This window comes from Mus caroli, chromosome 1 (assembly GCF_900094665.2).
Source record: "Mus caroli chromosome 1, CAROLI_EIJ_v1.1, whole genome shotgun sequence".
NCBI lineage: Eukaryota > Metazoa > Chordata > Mammalia > Rodentia > Muridae > Mus > Mus caroli.
The window spans coordinates 90,033,854-90,055,566 of NC_034570.1; the positions used below are offsets into that span (position 1 = coordinate 90,033,854).

The following is a 21,713-nucleotide window of genomic DNA, read 5'->3' on the forward strand; positions in this document are numbered from 1 at the left end:
ACCATGCCTGACCTAAAGCTCTACTACAGAGCAATTGTGATGATAAAAAACAAACAAACAAACAGTATGGTACTGGTATAGCAACAGACAGGTAGACCAATGGAATAGAATTGAAGACCCAGAAATGAACCCACACACCTATGGTCACTTGATCTTTTACAAGGGAGCTAAAACCATCCAGTGGTAAAAAGCATTTTCATCAAATGGTGCTGGCACAACTGGCAGTTATCATGTAGAATAATGTGAATTGATCCTTTCTTATCTCCTTGTACTAAGGTCAAATCTAAGTGGATCAAGGAACTCCACATAAAACCAGAGACACTGAAACGTATAGAAGAGAAAGTGGGGAAAAACCTCGAAGATATGGGCACAGGGGGAAAATTCCTGAATAGAACAGCAATGGCTTGTGCTGTAAGATCAAGAATCGACAAATAGAACCTCATAAAATTGCAAAGCTTCCGTAAGGCAAAAGACACTGTCAATAAGACAAAAATGTCACCAACAGATTTGGGAAAGGATCTGTACCAATCCTAAATCAGATAGGAGACTAAGATCCAATATATATAAATAACTCAAGAAGATGGACTCCAGAAAATCAAATAATGCCATTAAAAAATGGGGCACAGAGCTAAACAAAGAATTCTCAACTGAGGAATACAGAATGGCTGAGAAGGACCTGAAAAAATGTTCAATATCCTTAATCATCATGGAAATGCAAAACAACACAACCCTTAGATTCCACCTCACACCAGTCAGAATGGCTAAGATCAAAAATTCAGGTGACAACAGATGCTAGCAAGGATGTGGAGAAAGAGGAACATTACTCCATTGGTGGGATTGCAAGATGGTAGAACCACTCTGGAAATCAGTCTGGCGGATCCTCAGAAAAGTGGACATAGTACTACTAGAGAATCCAGCAATACCTCTCCTGGGCATATATCCAGAAGATGTTCTAACTGGTAATAAGAACACATGCTCCACTATGTTCATAGCATCCTTATTTATAATAGCCAGAAGCTGGAAAGAACCCAGATGTCCCTCAACAGAGGAATGGATACAGAAAATGTAGTACATTTACACAATGGAGTACTATTCAGCTATTAAAAACAATGAATTTATGAAATTCCTAAGCAAGTGGATGGATCTGGAGGGTATCATCCTGAGTGAGGTAACCCAATCACAAAAGAATTCACATGATATTGACTCACTGATAAGTGGATATTGGCCCAGAAACTTAGAACACCCAAGATACAATTTGCAAAACATGAAACTCAAGAACAAAGACCAAAATGTGAAAACTTCGCCCCTTCTTAGAATAGGGAACAAAACACCCATGGAAGGAGTTACAGAGACAAAGTTTGGAGCTGAGACGAAAGGATGGATCATCCAGAGACCGCCCCACCCGGGAATCCATCCCATAATCAGCCACCAAACCCAGACACTATTGCATATGCCAGCAAGATTTTTCTGAAAGGACCCTGATATAGCTGTCTCTTGTAAGGCTATACCAGTGCCTGGCAAACACAGAAGTGATTCCTCACAGTCAGCTATTGGATGGAACACAGGGCCCCCAATGGAGCAGCTAGAGAAAGTACCCAAGGAGCTGAAGGGGTCTGCAACCCTTTGGTGGAACAACAATATGAACTAACCAGTACCCCCAGAGCTTGTGTTTCTAGCTGCATATGTAGCAGAAGATGGCCTTGTTGGCCATCATTGGGAAGAGAGGCCCCTTGTTCTCGGAAACTTTATATGCCCCAGTACAGGGAAAACACCAGAGCCAAGAAGTGGGAGTGGGTGTGTAGGGGAGTTGGATGGGGGAGGGTATAGGGGACTTTCGGGATAGCATTTGAAAGGTAAATGAAGAAAATACCCAATAAAAATTGGAAAAAAGAAAATAACTAATAAAATTTTCATATAGATAGATAGATAGATAGATAGATAGATAGATAGATAGATAGATAGATAGATAGATAGATAGATAGGTAATAGTGTTTGTGGCTAATTTAAGGTGTTAACTCCCTGATTTTTTTCTCAGCCTATTTGTCATTTTGGACATAGGAGGGCTCTTCATTAATTTTGTACCCAGGTATTATGCTGAAATTGTTTATCAAACTATAGAAATTTGCTAGGGGAATTTTTCAGATTTCTGACATATACTTCATATCATCTGTAAATACATATACTTTGACTTCATCCTTTATAATTTGTAATACCTTGATCTCCTTCTATGAATTATTGCTCTAGTTATTCTATTGAATAACTCAGAAGAGAGTGCACAACCTGGTCTTATTCCTGATTCTATTGCAATTGCTTTGAATTTCTGTCCATTTAATCTGATGTTGGCTATAGGCTTGCTATAAATTGTCTTTGTTTTATTTAGGTATGTCTCTTTTATCCTCAAACTCTCTAAATCTTTTGTTATAAAGAGTGTTGGATTTTGTGAAGTATTTTAGGCATTTAGTGAGATTTGTCCAACCATACTCACATCTGTGGGATGAAGGCTAGTTGATCATGATATTTATTCATTTTAATGTATTCTTGAATTTAGTTTGCAAGTATTTTATTGAGTACTTTTATGTCTATCTGCACAAGAAAAATTGATGTCAAATTTTCTTCCTTTCTTTCTTGAGTCTTTATTTGATTTTGTTATCAGGATATCTCTAGACTCAAAGAAATGAATTTGTCTATGTCCCTTCCATTTCCATTTTGGGCAATAATATGAGGAGTATGGGAGTTGACGTCTCTTTGATAGTCTTGTAGAATTCTTCACTAAATATATATGTCCCTTTTGTTTGGTTGGAAGAATCTCAATGATGGCCTATTTTCACCTGGGGTTAGCGGGGTAATAGGTCGTGTGTGTGTGTGTGTGTGTGTGTGTGTGTGTGTGTGTGTGTGTGTGTGTGTGTGTGTGTGTGTGTGTGTGTGTGTGTGTGTGTTTGCATGTTTGCATGTGTGCATGTTTACCTGCGTTCATGCATGCTATGTGTGTTTGTTCCTCTCCAATGTTTGGATTACAATTGTTTCTCAATGCTCTTACAAAATTTGATCTCTGATAAAATGTTTCTACTCTGCTTAGTAAAAATCAATGTGATCATGATTATACACAAAACAAATATTTAACATAATTACACAGTCTTTCATAATGGTCATATTAATGTTGATACTTCAAATCTCAGATAAAATGTAATTAATTAATGAAATGAATAATTTTATTACCTTTAATTGCCTTTACTATATATTGACATCCAATAATAATGAAACTTACATAAGGGACTAATATTTCTAAAATTTGTAGACACCTGCTTTATTTACAATTGTATACCCACAAACACCTACATGTAATTTACTGGCAAGTAAAATATCTCAGAATTTTCAATTTATAAGTAATGTAGAGCAGGTTTAGCATGAGAATATTCATCCAGGCTATGTAGCAGAATCTCCTTAAAGGAATACTGAGAACAAGAGTAATAGAGTTCTCCATTAAGAGCACACCAAAATGGTTATCCAATACCAAATGATCAGCCCAAAACAGTACATAAAATATACAGACTGAGCAAGTTATATATATATGAGTGTGTGTGTGTGTAAATATATATTTACATATATGTATGTATAAATATATATACATGTGTATGTAACAGGATATAAAACAGAAAAGAGGCTATTAATTTGAAATATGAACATAAAGGCTTTGAGAAGAAAAAAGGAAGGAGAAATTAAATGATTGAAATTTAATATCACTAAATAAAAAATTTATAAAAGCAATAGGAAACAAAACCCTCGGAAATGTCTCTTGAATATTTATTTAATTTTTACTCTCATAATGATAAGGCTATTATATGCCGGATGTTTCTGAAATACTATTTTTATTTTCGATGTTAATAGGTATACTACAATTGTTCTTGCATTATACAAGGATTGACAACTGCTGATGATGAAGGTCAATATATTGATGCTATTTTTGGAACATGTAATACAAAATGTCTTTCATTACCTTTATTTTTTGCCTTTTTCTTTTCTGCAACCATTTTTTCTAATCTCTGTGGTATACCTACCTTCATAATTATCATGGAGTAAGTATGTAATTTTTGTAATTATTGAAAAGTTAATAGATAAAAATGATGCCTTTAGAAATACTTCAAATTAGTATAGCAAATGATTTCCTGTGTTTTATTATAGTAAAAATATAGAGAAAATATTCATATTGTTAAAATTTATGTATATGTATAATTTTTTCTTTTACATATTTTACTTGGTCTTTTTTGCATAATGTGTATAGATGCTACATTTATTGTCACTTTAATTTAAAAATGCAACAAATTTTAGAGTCTCATATAAAGCTCTCTAACTACATAGCAAATGTAGGTATCTATGCACCAGAAAAAACTTAACTTTAAAAGAAAACTTATATTTACCTTGTAGAATCCATAATCAATTTTTTTTAATTGTCACATAGATGTGAGTGTAAATTTGACTTATTAGTGTGTTTATTTAACTATAATTCTACATTAACAGCTGGGTCATGAGAAATCGTAAGTGTCAACAACAAAGGACCACAGTAACTTTTAGAGTTGCATTTTCTTAAATTACACAAAATTTGTCACTTGAGTGTCCAGAATATGTTTAGCCCAACTACCCACCTGTTTTTTCTCTAGATACATAATAAAAGAGCATTATTCTAAACTAAATCTGTTGAGTGGTTATCAAGGATGTCAGTGGCCTGACTATCCAGTAAAGACTGACCAACAACAAGAAGATAATCAATAGCTTACTTCTGACATGTTCTCAGTTGTGCAGTGAATATAGAGACAGAAATTGTGGATTATCCAAACAAATACATAGTTTAATTTAAAAAAAAACAAAACAAACAAACAAACAAAAAAAACACGAGGTAGAGTTAAGAAGGAACTGGAGGGGAGGGAAAATAGTGGAGGGTTTGATCGTAACACGTAATGTGCAAAATTAATTTCCTCTACAAAAATAGGAAAATTGGAGAGGTACATGCTGTGTTTTATCCTCTACATTGCTGTAGTTGAAGTATTTGATTTTGTATTGGTTTTGGTGGATAAGGTCTTGCTGTACAACCCAAGATGGCCTCAAACACATGACCCTTCTGCCCCAGCCTATCCAGGGCTTGGGCTGGAGTCAGATGTGCATCTAAATAGAGTAGTTTTAACATAGTATAGAAAAAAAAAAGGTTCAAGTGGGGGAAGTGGAGAAAAGAGAAACTGAGGGTGAAAAAGTCACATTTAAAGTTAATTTCATTAGTATCTGGTGATTTGAAAAGGTGGTGTTAAAAGGGTGAGAGTTATAACCTTGTTGAGATATGGAGACATTTAGAATCCTATTCAGGCTTCCCATTTTGGCAACTAAAAGAGCATTTCTTTTAATGTAAATATAAAATTCAGGAAGAAAAATGAAAAAGAACCCATAAGTGAGTTGATAAAATATCTCAGTGAGTAAAGACACTTGATACCAAGTCTGAGAACCTGAGCTCAATCCCTGAGAACTCACATGGCAGATGGAAAAATACCATATCTTGAAATGTTTCTTCTGACCTCAGAACTATACCATCTCTCTCTCCTTCCTTCTCCCTCTCTCTCTCTCTCCACCTCTGACTAACAAAACGCAAACACATACACACAGACACACATACACATACTCACACACACACATTATTAGTAAATAATGTGATTTCATTAAAGTAGATATGAAATATCTAATAAATGTTCTCAGCAGAGAGAGAATTATATTCCTGAAATGTGACTTTGAGTCTTCAGCTTCTTAATGATTAAAAAAAGTAATAAAACATAGTATGCCTTCACACACATATATTTTGTAAATTATGAGATGATAAAACAGAAAAAGTTAAAATTACATCTATACAAATTGAAGCTATACTGGAATTTCAGCTACTATGTTCACAATAATGTTTCTAAGGAACAAAAAACAAACGTGACATAACTGTTAATCTCAACACTGAATACTAAAGCTGGAACATTGTGTGTTTGAAGCCAGTCTAGGTTATTCAGTGACTTNTGTTGAAAAGAAAAGAAGAAGAAATGTGAAGAACACCTCAGAATTTACAGATGTCATGAATTTTCTGCATATAATTCTGATCAGAGTATAAGGTTCCTCCTNTGAGATGAATGTTTTGGGATCAGGGCTGAGTATAAGAAGACAAGTCTGAGTATCTCTGGAACTGATGACACAGAAGGCAAGGAATATGCTCAGAACTTCTCTGATAAAATAATATTCAATATTACAGGAAAAAGTGTTCAGTAAATGAACATATAATCTTTTAAAGCATGACATTTCATGAAATCTCAGAATCCTAGGGATGGCATTAGAATTCATTTAAAGTAGGAGAATTTCAGAAGAAAGTTTATTATCACACACAGGAAATAACTGTAGTTTTCCACATCAATAGAGAATATATCTTGTCATTTTGAAGCCTTATATTGGGTCAAATGACTTAACAAAAGACTTTAGACACAAATTTTAGATCCAAAACAAAAGTCACTTGCAGATGGGAGGTTTATTACTAAAAGGGCCTGTATTACATTTTACTGCAATCTCAATAAATATAGTAATGATGCATCTTCAGGTCCTAAGAAAACAAGAGTCACACAAAACAAGTAGAACAAAGTGGAGGCTCAACTCTAGTGCTGTTTGGAGAGTAATTACTGAATATTCACAAAGCCTTGGGCGTGATGTTCAGCATTACAAGAACTAGAAAGTGGTGGTAGATGCCTCTAATCCCAGAATTTACAAAGTTGCTGCTGGAGGATGAGGAGTTCAAGGTCAAACTTGGAAACAAAGGGCCTTTGTTGCCATCCTAGGAAGCCTGAGACTGCCTATAAAAATAAATAAGTAAATACATAGAACAGAAAGTGAGTACATTGGATACTCAGAAGCCGTTATTTTGTGCAATTGGTATATATAATAAAAAGGAAAGCAACTGCAGGGCATGGCAGTGTATCTCTATAAACAGACCACTTGAGAAAAGGAAAGGTGGATATTTTTTAGTTCAAAGCCAACCTGTTCTACACAATGCTTTTCTGGTGAGCCAGGGCTACATACTGAGATAAGTCCCTATACAAAAAATAGTTTTTAATAAAGAAAAACAAAATGAAAGAAATTTTGAATAGGAATATGTTGTCAACTACAATCAATGAAGATAGTTTGCAATCCATGACGAGCAGGATAATTCAGACAGGTAGTTTTAATTAATTACATAAATGTTACAAGAATTAAAAGGTAATTAGGGTGTTAACTTTTAATAGATTTTGAGACAAGTAGAAGAGATAAAGGAGAGGGTATATGTCAGTAAAAGAGGCCAGGTGTACATACACACATGAAGGTTTGCAGCTGTGTTTTGTCTTGTTTTGCTCCCCTAGGTATGCATTCATTTTATATTCAAAATTCTGAAAGATAGAGGCATGAGTTATGAAACTATTAATCATAAATAGTAATGTTGAATTTTAGAAATCAATCATTTTTGATAATGTTTACAGTTTTAGCACAAGGAAATAAATAGTGAAGGGACATGACATGGTGCTGTTTTTTTCCTTTGTTTCATTGCTTTTTTATTAATTTCCATGGGGCCTCAAGTTTCTCTTGAGGGTTAGTCCTTTCTTCCCTCACTGAGGCAAAGCCAGACCGTCCTAGCTATATAAGTGTCGAGTACCTTAGACCAGCTCATTTATGATGCCTGATTGGTGGCTCAGTTTCTGAGAGATCTCAGGGGTCCTGGTTAGTTGAGACTGCTGGTCTTCCTATGGGTCACCCTCTTCCTTAGCTTCTTTTTTTTCATATTTTTTATAATTGGGTATTTATTTCATTTACATTTCCAATGCTATCCCAAAAGTCCCCCACATGCTCTCCCACCCACTCCCATTTTCCTTACCTTCTCTCTCAGCCTTTCCCTAATTCAACCACAGGGGTCCAATCTTCAGTCCACAGGTTGCATGTAAGTATCTGCATCTGTCTCAGTCAGATCTATCTGCTGTTTGTTGGGCCCCTGAGAGGATAGCCATATTAAGCTCCTGTCTGTAAGCTCATTACAGACAGCATCAGTAATAGTGTCAGGCCTTGAAACCTCCCCTTGAGATGTTGGGCCAGTCACTGAACCACATTTCCCTCAGTCTCTTCTCCATTTTTGTCCATGCTTTGAGACAGGAACAATTCTGGGTCAGAATTTTTGACTGTGGGATGGCAACCCCATTCCTCCATTTGATGTCCTGCCTTTCTCCTGGAGGGAGACTCTACAAGTTCTCTGCTGTTGGCATTTCATGTAAAGCCCCTCCCTTTCAGTCCTGAGAATCGCTCACCTCCCAGGTCTCTGGTTCATTCCAGAAGTTATCACTACATCCCAACACCCTCCCCATCAAGTTTGTGTATTTCTTCTGTTAATTGTACTTGCCCTCAGGTCTTCTTCCTATCTCTCCCCCTCACCCTTGCAAACCATACCTGATAATGTTTCCCCTTTTCCCCTCTCCCTCCCCTCTCTCCCACGCACATCCCTCCCTCTCTCTGCCTCCCTTGATTGTTTTCTTCTCCCTTCCAGTTGGGATTTAACATCCTAACTTGGGCCCTTCTGTTTGTTAACCATCTTGAGTTCTGTGGATTGTATCCTAGGAACTCTGTACATTTTTGGTTAAGATCCAGTTGTTATTGATTATATAACATGCATGTCCTTTTGTGTTGTGAGTTACCTCACAAAGGCTGATATTTTCTAGTTCAATTCATTTGCCTGAAAAAATCATGACATTCTCGTTCTTAACAGATGAATACTATTCCATCGTGTAAATGAACTACATTTTCTTTATCCTTTCAGTGGTAGGACATCTAAGCTATTTCCGGCTTCTGGGTATCACAGATAAGGCTGCCATTACCAGAGTGGAGCACATGCCCCTGTTGTATGGTGTGGCATCATTTGGATATGTGCTCAAGAGTAGTATAGCTGGGTCTTCAGGTAGATCTATTTACAGTGTTCTGAGGAACCTCAGGCTGATTTCCAGAATGGCTGTACAAGTTTCCAATCCCATAAGCAATAAAGGAGTGTTCCTTTTCTCCACCCCTCATCAGCATGCTCCCACTTGAGATTTTTATCTCAGCCATTCTGATTGGTGTAAGGTAGAAACTCAGAGTCATTTTGATTTGTAATTTCCTGATGACTAGGGATTTTGAACATTGCTTTAATTATTTCTCAACCTCTCAAGATTCCTCTGTTGTGAATTCTTTGGTTAGCACTATACACATTTTTTGATTGGGTTGTTTGTTTTCTGGAGGTGAGTTTTTTGAGTTCTTCATATATTTTGTATACTAGCCCTCTATCAGATGTAGGGTTAGTGAAGATTTTTTTCCCAATATGTAGGTTGCATATTTGTCTGATAGACTGTGTCTTTCGCCTTACAGAAACTTTTCAGTCTCATGAGGTCTCATTTATCAATTCTTAGAACCTGAGTCATTGGCATCTGTTTAGGAAATTTGCCCCTATGGCAATGAGTTCAGGGTTCTTTTCCACATTCTCTTCTATTATATTCAGTGTACCTGGTTTTATGTTGAGGTTCTTGATCCACTTGTGCTCTCCACACACCTATTCGATATAGTACTTGAAATTCTAGATAGAGCAATATGGCAACAACAGGAAATCAAGAGGTTAGAAATTGACAAAAAAAAAAAAAAGTCAAAGTATCACGATTTGAAGATGGCATAATAGTACAAATAAGTGAACCCAGAAATTTCTACCTGATAAAGAAATTCAGCAAGGTGGATGGATATATAATTAACTCAAATTGGTAGCAGACCTTTATACAAATACTAAATGGGCTGAGAAAGAAAATATGGAAATAACAGCCTTCACAATAGGCATAAATAATAAAAAAAAATATATCTTGGGGTAACTCCAGCCAAATAAGTGAAAGATCTGTGTGACAAGAATTTCAATCCACTTAAGAAAGAAATCAAAGACCTCAGAAAATGGAGAGATCTCCAATGCTAATGTTGGTAGGAATAACATAGTAAAAATGGCTATTCAACCAAAAGCAATCTACAGATTCAACTCAGTCCCTATCAAAGTTCCAACACAACTTTTCACAGACATGGAAAAAGTAATTCTCAATTTCATATGGAAAAATAAAACTCCAAGTTAGGGAAAACAATTCTAAACAATTCAAGAAATTCTGGAGGAAACATCATCTCTGACCTCAAGCAATACCATAAAGCAGTAGTGATAAAACCTGCATGGGATTGGTACACAGACAGGCCGGTCGATCCGTGGATTAGAAGGATTGGTACACAGACAGGCAGGTTGATCAGTGGATTAGAATTGAAGATCCTGAAATAAACCCACACTTTTATGCACACTTGATCTTTGACAAAGAAGTCAAAAATATACAATGGACAAAAGACAGTATATTCAATAAATAATGTGGTCTAACTGCTCGTCTGTATGTAGAAAAAATAAAAATTGATACATATTTGTCACAAAGCATAAGGTGTTGATTTAAAATGCAGATCTAATTTCTTTTGCTTCTTAAACAAATATTTGACGTCTTCAATCAGAAATACAGTGGAAGAGTGGAAGTTAGAAAGCTGGAAAGACAAAGAACACCAAAAGAAGAACTACAGAGTCAACTAACCTGGGTCTGTGGGGTTTCAAAGACTGAACCACTAACCAAAGAGCATGTAGAGCCTGGACCTAGGCCCCTACATATTTGTAGCAGAAGTAAAGCTTGGTCTTCATGTTCATCCCCTAACAAGTGGAACAACGTCTATCTCTGACTAGTGTGCCTGCCTTGGTTCAGCTTCCTCTAACTAAAGAGTCTTTTGGGGATTCAGTGAGAGAGAATGTACTTGGGTGTGCTGTGACTGGATAGCCCAGAGAGGAGAGCTACACAAGACAGCCTGGGGGGCTCTGTAATCAGAGGGCACTAAATAAATTTTTAAAAATCTGTGAAACATTATCTTGTAAAAAATATCGAAATAAAAACATCTTAACTTTTACTCATGAATGTACATAATAGATTTTAGATTTTTCCTTTTTTTATGTTTTGGTTTGGTTTTGGTTTTTTGTTTTGTTTTGTTTTGGTTTTGGTTTTTTTTTGTTTTGGTTTGTTTTGGGTTTGGTTTTTTGAGACAGGGTTTCTCTTTTTACCATTTCATCTGCTCCTGCTGAACTTTAGTCTTCCCAACAAGCCTTAGCTACCATTAATGATGTGTTTCTGTGTATGGCTTGACAAATTAGACTTGTTTCCATCCGTGTGGGTGAGTGTCTCCTCTTTTAAATGATGTAAAGTTATTTGTTCATTTATTTTAATTAGGAGTTGTGAATATAATAAGTGTACCACATGAAAGAGGGGAAACCCAGAAATTAGGACAATTCAAGTAAAGTTGAATAAAGTAACCAAATGTAGGCTGGATGTAAGGAATGCCATTCCATAGTATGGTATGCAGCCCCATGCTCTGCAGGGAGTGAGGGTGAGAGAGGTACCCTTGTAAGGAAGACAACCTTCTGTAGAACTCACTCCCCCCAAGTAACCATGGAGAGAAGCCTGAAGGTAAAGAGTGGACTTAAGCTCTCTCCTTCATTCAAAGAGCCATTTAGTTAGAACTCAACTGAAGGCCAGAATGTTAAGTGTAGGCTTACTGATACAATTTATGGAGTGTAGAATCCGCCAGAAACAACAAACTAGGAAAATGCAGAGTGGACTTAACAATGCTGAAACGGACTCTAAGCAATTCCATACCTGGTAAAGGGAGGAAAGTAAATGTGAGAGCTAGACAGACCTGAGTTGTTTCAGGAAAAGGTGGCTCAGGCAGATTTGATGCATAAAGTTCTTTCCTATGGAAAAAAAAATTTCATCATTTGAGTTTTTAGTCATGTTAAATAATAGGTAAATGGATAGATATCCTCTGTGTTCATAGGCCAAATTGAACTCTTGTCAACCAGCTAAATATTTGTAGTATAAATTAAGTATGACATATACATTTAAAAACATAAACCTAGCATGTGACACTCACAGGTAAGATCATTGCTGTTTGCTTTCAGAAGTGTACCTACCAGCTGGAATTCAATCAGCCTGGGTGTTATGTTTACAGTTTGGAGATTCATTGGTATGTGTTTTCAGCTATATTCAATGTACAAAATTGTTCATCTTTGACATGTAAATTTTCATGTATATTTAAACTTCAATTAATAATAGTGTAAAGTGATACAAAAATGAATATGAAATTGCTCTGAAATATGTAGAAGCTAAAGTAAATACATAAAGAAATTACATAAAATAAAAGCCATCCAATTAAACAAAATAGGTATAAATTATATTGTGTTAGCTGAAGCCTTGCTTTTGGAGTTGAAGTTTCTTCATCATTGCACAAAAATTACACTGATTAGATAGATTATATAAAATATCCCCGTATTCGATGTAATATTATATTTGTTGTTGTATGCTGGTGGGTTGCCATAAGAATTGTGTACTCTGAAATATTTTCATATTAGTACTCATAAACTTCCTCTTGCAGAGTAGTTCTACAGTTCAATAAGAAAGGAATTGGTTGTCCATATAACCAATCTTGCCACTATTGCACCACGAGCACTACCTGCCTGAAATCTTTGTACTGTAGTTGGATCTGGCCATGAATAATACCCAACTTTTCTCCATCAGCCTGCATAGCTCACCTAGCTCTATGAAAATTAGTCAGCAGAAAGATTTCAAGGTTGTTTTCTCTGTGTCCTGTAACCAAAGTGTGCAGTATCTTCAGTAATCAGGTCTAATCATATAGATGTGGTGGTACTATTATCAATGGCCATAGTCCATATTGTTTCAAGTGCCTCCATAGCCTCCCTGACCAATAACCAACAGAGAGGAAAACTGTGTTTGACACTGAGATTTTCATTTAATATTACCTGGGTTTATGGAGAGTATTATTTACATATGTAGAGCATATATGTTAAAACTCTGAAATAATTCTTACCACATAACACTGTTATATCATTCTTGTTATACCAGTAATGAAAAAGTGACATTGAGAAACTTGCAAGAAAATGGATATAACCAAAGGAATTAAATTGAGTGAGGTCACTTATGTCCAATGATATAATTCTAAATGTTCTTTTTCAAATGTGAATCCTAGCTTCTGATCATTTGTAGGTAATCCAAAGTACTCATTGAAACTAGAAATGGCCCATTGCTTGATAGGATGCATTTGGGGAGGAGGAGTGGCATAATGTAGGTGAAATGAAAGTAGTGAGGGAGAATGTAGGGAACAGAAGGGTTCAGGCAGGGAGTGAAATAATAGAGCAGCAAAAGGGCCAGGGAAGCCTTAGAGAGAATGAAGTCTTCGTGAAGAAGTTACATGGGCAGCAAAAATCTTGCAGTGTGAGTAAAAGTTCATGAACGAGAATGATGAAACTCATGTGATATGAAAACACAGAGGGAAATACTGGATGCTGTGGTCTTAAAAGAATGGGAAAGAGATGAAGGGAGGAGAAATAGAGGATGAGTCTATCAAAACAAAGAATGATAGATTTATAATATCACATGCTTTTAAGCTAAATTAAAATAAAAGATATGAAAAGAAAATGTATTTTAATTGATAGCAGCATATTGAACCACATTTAACATACATACACACTCATACACACACACGAACCCCAAGTGGAGGGGATGGCAGTGTGGGGGTTGTTTGTGTTTTCATATGTATAGACAGGTTGATGCAACATACAGTTTCAAACATCCCCTGGAGATACTTGGAATATATTTCCCCGAAATAAGAAAAGCATTCTCATGTGACATAGACAAGAGAATGCAATCAGATAATTGTATTAAGTCATTTTTGCTCATTAAAAATCTCATAGTTATCTGTAGTTAAAGATAGTGGGAGTAAAAAAAAGCAAATAGTATATTGTAAATATGTCTGCTAAATATTTCCTGAAAATGCAAAAACCTACTTTATGATATCTTGTAAACAACAGTATGAACAGAATTCTAAAATCATTACAAAGTACAATGCTCATTGGTATGAATGCAAGCATCAGGATATTGATTACTAAGTAGGTAAGAGACTTTTGCAGAATTTTAAATAGTTTCTTTAGAGGATCATGAGTGTGTGCGCATGTGTGTGTGTGTTTCTTGAAAAGAAATTATTCTCATCCTGTTTTTTTGGGAAGTACTTCTAATCATTGACTTCTTTTATAGGATCTGTCCCTGCACCAATATATTTTGCAGAAACATCAGCTTTATGTTGTAGTTTTTGGGACATTGATGAATGTGGAATTAAAGTACATTGTTGGATCTATAAAGGGAAACAATTGGTCTACACATTTGTAGGAACATGTAAGTGATGTGAATTGTATAAATTTATATAAAAAGTTGATTTTAAATTTTTTAATTGTTTATACCAGGGTAATAACTATGAATAAGTACTTTGATAACTAAAGACATATAATCATATAGGAATAATTTTATGAATTTGTAATACAGAAGTTATGTAAATGCATATATTTTTTCTGTTAAATGCCCTCTAGATTTATTTTATACTTTTAAAACATGTGTGATAATTATTATGAATTTAGTGTGATTACTAATTTGCATGTACATTTATTTTCTCTATGAGCTTTTTGAGAGTAAATGTTAAATATTAGATAAATTTGAACAAAACTATTATATCTGTTTGGTGGTTTGAACAGGTATCACTCCCCTACATACACACATTCATCTGTTTGAATGCTTGGCACATAGGGAGTGACAATGCTAAGAAGTGTGGCATTTAAAAGTAGTGGTGGAACTTTTATAGAAAATATGTTACTGTGGAGGGAAGCTAAAGTACTCCTATGCTCAATCTACATGCCCAGTGTGGCATACTGTCACCTCTAGCCTGCACATCAAGACGCAAAACTCTCAATTTATGTTCCATCACCACGTCTGCCTACACTCCAGCATGTCTTCTCATGATCACATAAATGGACCAAATCTCTGACAGTGTAAGCCTATCCTAGGTAAATATTTTCTTTTATAAGAATTACTGTAGTGTCTCTTCCCACCAGTAACATCCTAAGATAGAAGTTTGTACAAGGGAATAGAGTATGGCATGATAAGCCTGGCCATGTTTTGAATTGGAGGAATGTGGGTTTGGTCTTATGGGTTGGGAAAGCTTTGGAGGGCATTTTAACTGAGAACAATAGGCCACAGTAATAAGAACATAGAAGACAGTGGTGCTGAGTGTGATTTGAACTTCTGGGTGCTGGGCTCAAGTTTCAGAGGAGAAAGATGTTAGTATGTTGTCTAGAGATCATTCTGGTTATATTAGGGTGCACAATGTGGCTGCTCTTACCCTTGTCTGAAGAGTCTTCCTGAGGTTAAAGTGAAGATGTTTAGATTAATTTCATGGAAAATAAAATCTCAAACAGCCTAGGGTAGGCTGCCTTGTGGTTCACTAATATGAAGAACAGTTTGATGAAAAGGAACAAGGAAAATTACAAAACGTATGGAGAAAACGGGCACCAGGAAGCACAAAGGAGTAAAATCTCATGTTCAAGAAGCTAAACATATTAAAGACTTTATGTGGAATGAAGGGATTTGGGACATCAGGGCAAGATCCCATCACACAATCCTGACCTCAAGCTGGACTACAGAGCAATTGTGATTTAAAAAAAAGAAAACTGCATGGTACTGATACAGTGACAGGCAGATAGATTAGTGGAATAGAAGTGAAGACACAGAAATGAACCCACATACTTTGATCTTTGACAAAGGAGCTAAAGCCATCCAGTGGGAAATAGATACACCAAGAGCTTGTACTCTAAGATCAAGAATTGGCAAATGGGACCTCATAAAATTGCAAACCTTCTATAAAGCAAAGGATGCTGTCAATAGGACAAAATGGCAACCAACAAATTGGGAAAAGATTGGATTTACCAACACTATATCAGATAGAGGGCTAATATCCAATATATACAAAGAACTCAGGAATTCTAGTGAACCAAATAACCCTATGAAAAAATGGAGTACAGAGCTAAGCAAAGAATTCTCTATTGAGGAATACCGAATGGCTGAAAAGCACCTAAAGAAATTTTCAACATCCTTAGTCATCAGGGAAATGCAAATCAAAACAACTCTGAGATTCCAACTCACACCAGTCAGAATGGCTAAAATCAAAACCTCGGGTGACAGAAGATGCTGGTAAGAATGTGGAGAAAAAGAAACACTCCTCCACTTCTGGTGGGATTGCAAACTACTCTGAAAATCAGTTTGGCAGTTCCTCAGAAAATTGGACATAGCTGAGGACCCAACTATACCACTCCTGGGAATATACCCAGAAGATGCTCCAACATGTAATAGGGACACATGCTCCACTATGTTTAAAGCAGCCTTATGTATAATAGCCAGAGGCTGGAAAGAACCCAGATGCCCTTCAACAGATAATTGAATACAGAAATTGTGATACATTTACAATAGTACACAATGGAGTACTATTCAGCTATTAAAAAACGATGAATGCATGAAGTTCTTAGGCAAATGGATGCAATTAAAATATCACTCTGAGTGAAGTAACCCAATCACAAAAGAACACACATGATATACACTTACTGATAAGTGGATATTAGCCCAGAATTTTGGATTACCCAAGATACAATTCTCAGACCATATGAAGCTCTAGAAGGAAAACCACATTGTGGATACTTCAGTCCTTCTTAGAAGTGGGAACAAAATACCCATGGGAGGAGATACAGAGACAAAGTTTGGAGCAGAAACTGAAGGAAAGGCCATCCAATGACTGTCCCACCTGGGGATCCATCCCATATACAGTTACCAAACACAGACACGATTGTGGATGCCAACAAGTGCTTGCTAACAGAAGCCTGATATAACTGTCTCCTGAGAGGGCCTGCCAGTGCCTCACAAATACAGAAGTGGATGATTACAGCCCTCAATTGGACTGAACACAGGATTCCCAGTGGAGGAGCTAGAGAAAGGACCTAAGGAGCTGAAGGGGTTTGCAGCCCCATAGCAGGAACAATATGAACCAACCATACACTCAGAGCTTCCAGAGACTGAACTACCAACCAAAGAGTACACATGGAGAGATTTTAGGCTCTAGCATGTAGCAGAGGATGGCCTTGTGGGACATCAATGAGAAGAGAGGACCTTGATCTTCTGAAAGCTCAATGCCCCAGTGTAGGGAAATGCCAAGACAGGGAAGCATGAGTGGGTGGGTTAGTAGGGATGAAGAAGGATGAGATAGGGGGATTATTAGAAATAATGAGGAAAGGGGATACAATTTTAAATGTAAATAAAATATATAATGATGATGATGATAATAATAATAATAATAATAATATTAATAATAATAATAAAGGAATTAAAGAGCAGCTTAGGTCTAGGCATGGAAATACATGCTGTTAATTGCAGCACTCAGGGGACAAAGGCATGCAGATATCTGAGTTATGGTCAGCCTAGACTACCAATGAAATTTCAGGACAGTTGAGTCTAGGAAATAAAGGAAGCAATCAAAAACAGAAAGTTGGTGAATATAGAATTGAATGAGGGGGACCATGTTAAAGCTCCAGCCAATAGCAGAAATTTGCATCTTTGGACACATGGTTCTATCTTTAGAAGCAAGAATAAAGAAAGAGGTTATGGAATCTTTCTCTGTGACTAAGAAAATTGCTAACACAAGGACTGTGTCAAGGGTGTCCCTTCATGGACACCCCAAATTGTTAGAGATGACAGATCCATTGGATACCTGCCAAAGAGAGCTAAACATGGGGAATGAATTCAACCCAAAAGAAGGATGTGTGTTGCAATTAATAAAGCTGAAAGGTGATTTGAATAGCACTTTGACATTAGACACAGAGATGCAGAGTTCATAGTTTGCCAAGCTGGGTTTTGTTTGGTTGGTTTTTGATTTGTGTGTGTGCGTGTGCGTGTGCGTGTGTGTGTGTGTGCTCCTTTTGGAACAGTAGTGTATATCCTGTGCTGTGTTGGAAGTATGAGATCTGCCTTTTGATTTTCATGTTACAAAAGGTTACTGTTAAGAAATTGTGTGAATCTCAGAAGACACTTGGAACTTTCGATTTTAAACAGTGTTGAGACTGTGATAGATTATAGGAACTGAAGAATTTATTTTGCATTATAATCCATCTACAAGCCTATTGAGGCTAGGAATTGAAACGAAGTGGTATGATACCATAGATCCACATGTTTGAATACTTGACCCATAAGAAGTTACACTATTAGGAGGTATGGCATTATTGGAATAATTGTGGCCATGCTGGAAGAAATGTATCACTGTGAGGTGGGCTTTAAGGTCTTCTATGCTAAAGCTTTGTCCAGTGTGGCACAGAGTTTCCTTCTTATGCATGTGGATCAAGATGTACAGTGCTCAGCTCCATCTACATGACCATCTCTGCCTGCATGCTTCCATGCTTCCCACCAGGATAATCATGGACTAATATTCTGAAAATGTAAGCCATCCAAAATTAAATGTTTTCCTTTATAAGAGTTGAAATGGTCATAGTGTTCTTCATAAAAATAAAACCCAAACTTAGGCAAGCTGTAAATAGCATCATCAAAAAACTATTATCTCTCTGAAGACTAAACTTGAAAGTTTCTTCCGTTTTGATTAGACATGATTTACATTATTCCACGTTAACTTATTGAAAATCTCTCAAAAGTATTAGAGAATTGATGTCCAGATATTGTTGAGACGTATCACTGAATGCTTCTTTTAAATAAAATGCAAATAAACATAAGAACTTCATGAAAAATCATTGGATTAAACTGACAACATATCTGCTAAGAAAGAAGGAAAATTAGAATTATGCTAATTCAGATATTTTATCTAACAGTTGGAGAATGATGGACTCCACACAAGATGAATGTGTGAATTTGTTAAAATATATGTGCATAAAAGTCATGAATAGTGAATGTGATTTAAATGAATTGATATCAGAATGTTGAAACAGAAAGTAATGCTGTATGTGTGCATGTTTGTGTTAATGAGTGCAGTTAGTGGTATTTACACATTGGAGTGTACTCCATTGGTGTATTTCTACTGTATAGATATTAAACAAGAGATGCAATCAGAAAAGAGAATATGAAAAAGAACTTAAATTCAGCAAAAATAAAATCAATCAGAAAATGAGAAAAAAATAGAAATTTGAAGGTAACAACACAGGAACTGAGTTAATAAGTATAATTTCAGAGGCTGGTTCACACATGCACAGAAACAATCTGATATGTCAGATGGCAAGTTATTAAAAATAATCCAGTCAAGGAAACACAAAGCAAAGAGAATATGAGATAGTGAAGAAGAGCTATAGGATCTTTTAGTCACCATCTTGAAATGTCAAAAACACTGTACACGAATCTCCCCAACTGATGAATGGATAATGACGTTACACGGCAGAAACTTTTCTTATCCAAAAACAAGGAAAATGTTTCTTTTGAAAATATGGATAAATTAGATAGATATTGCATGTATTACTATTACATTTTCAATTGCTTAAAAAAATATTTGAATCTTGGTAGTCCATAGCCTGGGAGTTTCAAATTCCAAATAGGATTAAATTATAAAAAGAACTTTTTGCTTGACTATCAGATCATAGTCCTCGATATAATGTCTGGGACCTGTCTGTTAGAGAAGTACCACATTGTGAGACAGGAAGTTAGAATATCCATAGCTTGTTGCTACAATGGGAAGTAATCAAGATCAATGACTTGTAAAATCCTTACCTGTGGTGTTTTCTGACTGTCCCACTGTGGAAGACCTCTTATAAGACTCATCACCAGTGTATTAATATAGTACAGTCAAGCTTCCACTACATAAATATCCAATGTGTAGCAATCCATCCCTGGCTTCCAAGATCTATGACCTTCTCCTAATATAAAACGTAATAATCAGATCCTCATAGTGCCAAGGACCCTGCAACGTCACTGCAAAATACTAAGTCCACAGGTTCACCTGGGACACATAGAAAGCACTTTCATCTATGAGCTGATGTTTTAAAAAGTAACATGTCTACAAGTTAGCAGTGTGACAAGCACAGGATATACATCAGTAGTCCAAAGGAAGATGTCAGGAAGTGGAGATTAGGACTGAAGCCAGAACAAAAGTTGAAATCCAGCATAGAAGATAGAGTCTTAAAGCTCCAAACCTGACATCTTGAAAAAATTGTAATGAAGGGTGGCCTCTCAAGCAACCTTTGCCCTGTGATGTTGATAATCCTTTAGGACCCAGAGTTTTTATTTTGGTTTGGCTTTGAAATTATCTATAACTATATCTGATACAGTAGAATATTTTTAACTGCTCTGATTATCTATTGTCCCATTTGCAGGTCCACTTCCAAAGCTCAACTTCCCATAGCACCATTAAGCGAATTCTGTATAGGCTTGTACCACATTTCAGTTTGGTCTACAGGACTTCCTATGAAAATTTTGTTGAAGCTGTCAGTAACCCCACACTTGCATTTTGCTTCCCTGGACAACTATGACCACTTAGTAAGATCTGCTGTCCATGTGAGTTCTGATACTGAAGACTGAGCCATGACTATTTTTGTGGTACTCACTTGACAGCAAGGAAAGAAACTTTCCCTGGGCAGGAAGTCCATTTCTGGTGCCAAGGGCATCTTTAAGGAGTTCTGGAATGTCCTGTAGGCCTTTCTTCATTGTTCTGATCCAAAACTGTCCACTTATACAGAGTCACATAAATCTCATTAGCAAGTGCTTACTGGGCCACACTTACATTTTGTTCTTTCAAACGTGGTTTTGCTCTTTCCTGACCAGGCTATAAAATTTCCAAGTCTTTACTAGTCTAAAATTCTGAATAAAAACAGCCAGTGCTGCCCACGGCATATCATTACTATTTGATTGTTTGAATATTGCCCTCTCAATATTAAGCACAACTCTTGGTATTTCTTTGGACTTTGTTCTATGCAATCATTCCAGGTCAGGCTTTGTAAGATTACAACAGAATGCTCTGTTCTCTCACAGGTACTTCTTGTGTGAAAGTGTGGTTTTCTGCCTCTTGCTCCCATCTGCTGTGGAAAATGTACTCCATGTCACTGTCATGAAATTTTCCCTTCCTTTGGAAGTTAATTCCTTATTTCTTTAGTTATTAAACATGGAAAAATTTAGTATATTGTCTAGATTTTTTTCCACTGTGGTCAGATCCATTTTTTACTAGCATACCCCTCTTCTTGGAAGAGATACTAGGTTTATTTTAAATAATTTCTCATTCTTTTCTCAAACTTTATGCTTCCTGTTGCAGTAAATCTCCTCCCAAATATGCCCCAGAAATGAAAACACGACTCAGTTCATATGATTACATCCTGCAAGCCTAGATTGGGCAGATCTACCACTACACTACGATCTTCTGTAGGAACTAAAAGGGGGGCCCAGGGGAAGGAGGGGGAAAGGAATGCCCACGCGTCGCCAGAGTTCCACCTATGCTCTAGACAGGTGGACGTGGGAGAGCTGCCACAATGGGAGGGCTGCCACATGCTTTCGACTCAGACCTGGGTGGGCATCCAAGCTACTGACCACCTACCTCTTCAGGAGGTGGACAAGGGGCATCCCAACCTGGAGGCCTTGGGGCCACTCCCTGAAGCCCCGGGGTTATAGGAGAGAGGGAAGAGAGGTTCCCAGACAAGCATAGTGGATCTTGATGAGCAGAGACTATCTATGGGGGGGAGGAGGAGGGGAGGG

General features: G+C 36.6%; 1 protein-coding gene across 5 annotated transcripts in view; it reads left to right on the top strand.

Annotated features, from left to right (window-relative positions):
• The window catches only part of LOC110297693 (solute carrier organic anion transporter family member 6A1-like), a 109,145-nt gene that overhangs the window by 85,397 nt on the left and 2,035 nt on the right, over positions 1-21,713 (top strand). For 2 of the 5 annotated variants that reach the window (XM_021166614.1, XM_021166623.1), the window contains exons 10-12: positions 3,886-4,073; positions 12,056-12,120; positions 14,205-14,342. In XM_021166614.1, the coding sequence (XP_021022273.1) occupies positions 3,886-4,073; positions 12,056-12,120; positions 14,205-14,342 (391 nt within the window). Of the gene's footprint in view, positions 1-3,885; positions 4,074-12,055; positions 12,121-14,204; positions 14,343-21,713 lie in introns of those variants that run through there. The other 3 variants (XM_021166641.1, XM_021166632.1, XM_021166649.1) reach the window with 2 other exon arrangements.